Source organism: Cyprinodon tularosa, unplaced genomic scaffold (assembly GCF_016077235.1).
Source record: "Cyprinodon tularosa strain WSP-4 unplaced genomic scaffold, ASM1607723v1 ctg357, whole genome shotgun sequence".
Classification (NCBI taxonomy): domain Eukaryota; kingdom Metazoa; phylum Chordata; class Actinopteri; order Cyprinodontiformes; family Cyprinodontidae; genus Cyprinodon; species Cyprinodon tularosa.
In genome coordinates, this window is record NW_024039071.1 from 541,907 (window position 1) to 549,626 (window position 7,720).

Consider the following 7,720-nt stretch of genomic DNA (forward strand, 5'->3'; position numbering starts at 1 on the left):
AGTAATCTGTATCGGGGCCAAAAATGGCATCGGCGCAACACTAATAATTACTAATAAAGTGATAATTAAAAACTGTGTTACAGTCTCTGACCTATAGGGGCTTTCTTCATGAGAGAGCTATATCTTTGTGTTTCAGTTGTGGCTAAAACAGGTGCAATATGTTAGAGCTGGTCAGAAACCCTAAAAAGAGCTTCATACCAAACTGTATTCACACTGGGTTGATACTGTCGCAGAATACTGACACCTGCTGGACCTTTAAAAACACTACAGGCATCTTATTTGATTTTATGATGTATATATATATATGTATATATATATATGTATATATATATATGTATATATATATATATATATATAGTATATATATATATATAGTATATATATATATATATATATATGTTTAAATTGAAGATATTTTTAGATGCAGTCAATAAATAATGTAAACATATAATGTGAAAACTCAGTGGAAGCTGTGAATGTGGATGCTTGTGGACTAGGATTTAGAATCATATTTTTAAGATAATAAGTACATGAAAAACAGTAAATAAAATAAGACTCCATTTGAAATTTTAATTAAGATAAGTTGAGTGATAACTGAAAATCAAATAAAACGCAATGGCTGAAACGTTGCCATTCCTTTTAGGCGGCTCCAAAATTGTTGATAATTGTAATGATAAAACTGAAAAGATGAGACATTTTTTCAGCAGATGCATCATGTTGACAGATCAGTTTTTAAACACAGTTTAGTGAGTCAGTCCAACAACTCCTGTATCAGTTACATGTCTTTCTTCAAACAACACATGCACAGATTTTGCTCTATAATAATTAAAAAGAAATAAATCGAAAGATGGCAAAAAACTTGGGATGAAGATGAGAATGAAAGAAGATTATATAGGGTTCAATCAGACTAAGAACTGGACACACCTACTTTAATGAGTTATTGTTTATATTAGGGAAGAGAAACAATGATTTATGTGAGGGTTGTGAAGGAAAAGAAAATATGGATCATGCTTTGATGAACTGCTATAAATATGCAACTGAAAGAGAGGATGAGGGAAGTAATTAGGCAAAAAAAAGGAGAAAATTTAACATTAAAGGAATTTTAGCGACAGATGGAGATAGGGATGAAATTAGGGTCATTAATAAAGCATTATTTTTACATAACACAAAATAAAAAAAAAATAGAAGGTGGAACCTTAAGGGTACACACTCTTGTACAGTAGGTGGCGGTACGCACCTAGAAGTTGCTTGCAATCCGCCAATCAAATGAAAGAAGAAGGATTTTGCTCTATGGGCTCGACGCATCGCTGTTGCTGGACCAGTTGTCGCTACCTTATACTTAAAACTACATATCCCATGATGCATCCTAACGGAAGTGTCCTATCTCGAATTGAAACGACTAGTTGTTACTGTTTGAACTTTTAAGGCCGCTAAAACGCGTTTTGACTTACATAGCCCATTCAAATTGAGTATTTTGCTTTTATACGAGTGGTTGTACTCACGGAAATGTTAAAAAGGTATTTTAGGGATCGGAAAGTAAAGTTTTGTAATGACTTCTACGCTTATTTTTAGTTAGCATTAGCATGTAAACTAGGCTAAGGGGTTGCTAACAGTTCCGGCGTGGGAAGATTTATATTGGGATGTTTTTTCCAGATTTATTCAAACATGAATTGAGTTTTATTCGCGGACAAATCATTCTACAATCGTTTATTTAAATAGAAGCAAAAGGAAGCTAATTTTGCTAAAGGAAGACTCCTCCGGTTGAGCAGAGCACAGCCATGACCCTCGCTCCGAAGGAACTGACCAACCTGCTGAGCATCATCTCAGAGGAGGCCTGCTCCAACACCTTTGAGAGCCTCTCCACCCACTTCCATCATTACTTCGGGAAGGCAGAGCACTTCAGAGTGGGCTCGGTGCTGGTGATGCTCCTTCAGCAGCCCGATCTGCTGCCCAGCTCCCCGCAGCGGCTCACCGCCCTCTACCTGCTCTGGGAGATGTACAGGACCGAGCCTCTGGCTGCCAACCCGTTCGCTGCTGTATTCGCCCACCTGCTGAACCCTGCACCCGGGGAGGAGCAGGAGAAGGTGCTCTCAGGTACAGATCTGGTTGGTTTTTCACAAAACTCCATGAGATGAAGAGAGTGTAATGAGATTTTAAATCATCAAGAGGATAAATGTAATCTTTAAGATGTTAGCATTAGTTATTTTGTCCCGTGTTTCATCTAAAATTTTCTCCATTTGGTCTATTTTAGGTTTCTTGCCCCCCATCACCCAGCCTGAGAAGTTCTTCCTCTCCCAGCTGATGCTGGCACCGCCCAGAGATCTGTTCAAGAAGACGCCCAGACAAGTGTCCTGCATGGACATCACCAACATGCCCCAGTCCATCGACATCAGTGGGCTGCAGCTGGCGCTGGCAGGTCAGCCAGCATCATTCCTCACTTGTTTGGATCCCAGCATTAAAAGTCATGAATAAACCTAGCCTAATAAACTAGTCCCTGCCGCCAGCGGCCAAAATCATCTTTGTCTGTGAGTTTGGTCGATCAATGCCCCAGGCCCTAGAACTGGCTGACCAATCACAATGCAGAGATGTGATTTGAATTTCTGGATGAGGGCATGATGACAAAGCTGTGCGACGCTGGAGAAAGCACAACAAGGAAGATGGCAGCAACTATTGAACAGTTCTCGTTTTTATTCAGCTTTGGAATCAGTTTTGGAAGGATTAGACTTTGGGTTTTTGTTGAAACGTGAGCAGGAAGAGGCTCAACGCTCATTCATTTTTAAGAAGGACGTATTCGCGGTTTTACCGACAGGCTGTTTGTTTACACTCCCCCACCAGCTTTCTGTTGCGATTTTTTATCAGAATCAGATTCAGAAATTATTAAAGTATTTCTGATTCTGATGACTACGTCACAGTCAATTGCACTCATTAGTCAGAGCGTTGGCCAATAGGCACAGACATGGTTTGAAAAACAACCGGTTGTTCTCATCAACAATCTTCCGATGTCTCATTCATCGGGGCCAGACTTAATTACACATTTAATCTTGCATTTAGTCTGGTTTATCAGGCTAGAATAAACCTTGAAGAACTGATTTGTTTTTCTGTTTTAGTTTCACCTCATCCTGAATGTTTTCTATGTGTTTTTCATCCTGCAGAGCGTCAGTCAGAGCTCCCTACCCAAAGCAAAGCCAGCTTCCCCAGCATCCTGAACGACCCCGATCCAGACTCCTCCAACTCAGGCTTTGACAGCTCTGTGGCCAATCAGATCATAGAGTCTTTGGTCACAGGGCCACGCCCTCCCCTGGAGAGTGAGTGTTTGGGACAGAGTTCAGTTGATTTGATGTGTTTTTAATAACCCTCCTGTGGTGCGAAACGCCTGTATGTTGAAAGCGGCTGATAAATCGGCAACAAGTTCACTGTTCAGTAAAGTGATAAATTCTGATCAAGTGTTTTCTACTCAGGTCACTTCCGGCCTGAGTTCATCCGGCCTCCGCCCCCCCTCCATGTTTGTGAGGACGAGCTGGCGTGGCTGAACCCCACCGAGCCGGATCACAGCATTCAGTGGGATCGCTCCATGTGCGTGAAGAACAGCATGGGTGTGGAGATCAAACGCATCATGTCCAAGGCCTTTAAGAGCCCGCTGTCCGCCCAGCAACAGTCACAGGTAGGTCACCCCTGCATCATGGCGGAGAGGGGTGTCATTTAGCACAGACGCCACAGGACAGAATGTCCTTTACAAAAAAACGAAGGGAGCATCAGCTGCATGTTTCTGATTAACAAGATCCCTAAAAAATAAACTCATAACTTCATATTCAAATTCTGAAAACTATGGATGTAGTTACCTTGACTTTCTTTTCACTTGCTCCAATTTCTAGTCTGTAAAGCATTAGCTTTCTGATTTCAGAGATCCATTTTCTCTTTTAGGACTAAGGAAACATAAAAATGGTTCTCTTGAAAGCTTTCCTGCCTTGAGCAGTCAGTGGTCATTTATCTAAGAAGCAGAGGCTTCTAAGAAATTTTGCCTTTCTGAGTCTGTGAAGGCAAATCTGTGTTTTACATGGTCCAAAATTGTGTCATAAAACCTAAAAAAAAATAATGTACCAGTTTAATAATGGAGAATCTATTTTATATCTTTTTAATACATAAAAAATAATTATTTCCTGAAAATGTGTTTATTTAAGAGCAACTATGCAAAGAAAAAAAAAACAAGCATCTAGAAAAAGGACACTATGTAATATTATTTCCCATGTGGATCCCAGATTGTTCATTCTTCTTTGCCTTTCTAAAACATGCTTTAAATCAGTCCAACCTGACTTTATCCATGCTGGGTCAGATCCTAATGTTTGAAAAAGGAGGCAGAGAAAGCAGAATAAAGCGTTAGCCTCCCTTCATGCAGTTAGCCAAGCCTTCTTGCTAAACCAGCTCCTGGAAAAGGATGTTTCTTGCGCTCTCTCTCTTTCTCTCTCTCTCTCCAATCCGACTAAAAATTATGCTTTACCTCTGATTAAAGATCAAATATTTATCTTGTACAACTAAAAATACATAGCAAAATATTTCGAATTATTTTAGATTTTAATTTAAAATTGAATCATAAAAATCAGGGTCGTTGAGTGGGGGGGGTGGCGTCCTCTATTGGCCACTGAGGGACGATAGTTTTTTGAAAAGCCTGTTTTGTTAAATCTTGTTGCAGTGTCTTATTTTAGCTGTAATTTTTCTGCCTGCAGCTGCTGGCTGAACTGGAGAAGGACCCCAAGCTGGTTTACCACATCGGCCTGTCGCCGGCGAAGCTGCCCGACCTGGTGGAGAACAACCCGCTGGTGGCCATCGAGATGCTGCTGAAGCTGATGCAGAGCAGCCAGATCACAGAGTACTTCTCAGTGCTGGTCAACATGGACATGTCTCTGCACTCCATGGAGGTTGTCAACAGGTGAGACGACGGTTTACTGCAGAAAGGAAACAAAGGCCAGAAAAACCGCCTGGGTGTCGATTTAAAATTCATACTTTCCTAATTGGATTTCTGGTGTTAAAAACATTTGTTTCTTTTTTTTTTAGTTACCTGAATTACACAAATGTATAGTTATGTAACAGCAAATTGATAAAATAATAAATGTTGGCTGTAGGGACTAGCCTGGACAACCAGACACAGGACGGTCTGATGAGGCATAATGCTCTCAATCAGACCGGACCAATCAGAGCGCAGGAGGAGGGCCCAGAATGTTGCAGTACGTCTCTGTATAAATAACAGTAAAGATTGCTGCACCAACGCTGCATGACAGTTTAGCCTAAGAACATGCTGGCCAACATTTGATATGAAAGTTGTTTAAAAAAAAAAAAAGAGTCTCTAAGATTAGTTTGAGTTATTTAACTTTTCAGCCAAATCCGTCAGGTCTGGATTACATTCATATAAACTGCAGACTTAAAGGTATTGTGGAGGATTTTTGTGAATTTCTTAAAAAGACTCTCCACTTTAAAAAACAATGAACGTGTGAGAGCGTGCAGGAGCCCATTTCGCCTCGTGCACACTTTAAAAGTCACTGTTTTTATAGCTCATACAAGCTTACTGTGTCTGAATGTCCGCTCTAACCCCGAAATCCCTCAAATGCTACATAGAGCGGGGACTATATAGTGGACTTTATGTTGACTTAGTAAACTCCTCCTCCTGCACGCGGTGCTTGCCTCATCTTTGTTGTTAGTAGCTGCTGTAGGTTAGCGACAGCGGGCTGCTGTGACAGTGAATCCTATAATGCTTTCGGAGGATAGCTCATTCTGGGATATATCTGCCTCTTCTAAGGCCTTTCTTTTCTTAAACACCCTCGTAGACACTTTTTCTCTTACAACCCTCGGCCATTTTCAAAGAACGGCGATGAGAAAGGTGAGCTTCATTGACTGTCTGAAACCGTAGCTCACCACAGATATACGCCTGAAAGTGCGCACACGCAGAAAAAGATCGCTAACGGGGCGAACACGTAGGACGGCCTTACGTAAACATATCACCAGAATGATTGACACGTAGGAGGACCACTTAGACGATCCACCCGGACATACAAGATTGTCCTCTATACCTTTAACTCATGGTTTAATGATTTAAAATGTCTCATCACCTCTAGATTCTGCTTTACATTTTAACCTGATGCTGTTGGTAAAACCTGCTGAGAAGAAATGTAACTTTAGGTCCTTTGAAACTTTTTCATAATTTTTAACCGTTCAGGGTTACTGGACCGTATTTAATCAATCTCTGAAGGAGATATTTAGATTTTTTCTTTCTCTTTCCTCATTCATTCAATCAGATTGACCACAGCTGTGGACCTTCCTCCAGAGTTTATCCACCTTTACATCTCTAACTGCATCTCCACCTGTGAGCAAATCAAAGACAAGTACATGCAGGTACGTCCATCATCAAACCTTAATCAGGAGTGAATGTGATAGATCAAGTAGAGCTCTGTAAGGGAGAAGGACAGACTTATTTTCCACATGAAACATTTGTGAACAAACGGCTTGATGCAGAGCAGAGCCATTTGTGTCTCTGCAGTGTCAGGAATGATGCCGTAAAGAAGTACAAGCAGAGTTTTTTTGTAAAAGCAAAGTTTGTTTCTGACTAAGCAAGAGGAGAAAAAGACTGTAACCTACATAAAAATGGTTGAATTTATTAAACAGAGTAGGCAAGAAAGAATGAGCTGCAGAGATCCTGCAGAGTTACTGCTGCTCATCTGGAGAATCATCAATGAGTTAATTATTCAGCTGTCCTGTTTTCTCCAAAGAAAATACTGAAATCCATGGTGATGATGCTCAGAGGTGTGAATACTTCTGGAAGCCATTATCTCTGGTTCCCTCACGTTCTGTGTCTGTATGTTCCAGAACCGGCTGGTCCGACTGGTCTGCGTCTTCCTCCAGTCGCTGATCAGAAACAAGATCATCAATGTTCAGGACCTGTTCATCGAGGTCCAGGCCTTCTGTATCGAGTTCAGCCGTATCCGGGAAGCCGCCGGCCTCTTCCGGCTCCTGAAGACTCTGGACACCGGAGAAAACCCATCTGAGGCCAAACCGGCCAAATGAATGCAGATCGACAGAGACGTTGCTCTGACGGAGGGACATGTTAGAAACATGGCTTCCTTTAGGAGGCTCACTATAAAACCTGTGACTCAGACCTGGATCCACCTCACTGTACTCAGAGTAAATAGTGTAAATATGTATTTTTTTATCTGACACTCTTCTGACTCATATCTCACCAACTGCAGTTTGACCTATTTTCTCTCTTACAAAAGTAAAGAACTCGTCCTCCTCCTGAATTTTGTTTAATGTCTTTTGATTCTGAGCTTGTTACTGAAATATTTTCTGAAACCTGTTAGAGGAAAAAAGCTTTGAGAAAATTGGAGCTGCACGGACGAGTCTGATCACTAACCAGCGCTTCAGATGATGTCCGATCGTTTGAATCACCAGCATGATTAAAGGAGTCGAAATAAAAATCAGATTTTCCATGAATAAAAACAGAAGATCTGAGTCCAGAAAGCAGCTAAGCTTAGAAACCAAACGGGTTTATGAGACCAGATTCAGCTTTTCTGTCACATTTCAAGGTTTTAGCTCAAACAGGTTTAATTTCAGATGAGACGTAATTCTCGTGTCATTTGCATCACTGGAGGAATTTCAATTCATTCTTATTTCCTTTTTTTTTTTTTTTTCGACACATTAGAGACTTAAAGGATAAATGCTGTGATTAAGCTTATAC

At 40.9% G+C, this 7,720-nt stretch overlaps 1 protein-coding gene across 1 annotated transcript; it reads left to right on the forward strand.

The window, feature by feature from the left end:
* Nucleotides 1-1,345: 1,345 nt before the first annotated feature.
* Nucleotides 1,346-7,283, forward strand: cnot11 (CCR4-NOT transcription complex, subunit 11). Its single transcript, XM_038295612.1, has 7 exons — nt 1,346-2,094; nt 2,252-2,416; nt 3,153-3,305; nt 3,459-3,661; nt 4,722-4,924; nt 6,285-6,381; nt 6,853-7,283. Exons 1-7 carry the CDS (start codon nt 1,779-1,781, stop codon nt 7,048-7,050), a joined length of 1,335 nt encoding a protein of 444 aa, XP_038151540.1. The 5' UTR covers nt 1,346-1,778; the 3' UTR covers nt 7,051-7,283.
* Nucleotides 7,284-7,720: the final 437 nt, after the last annotated feature.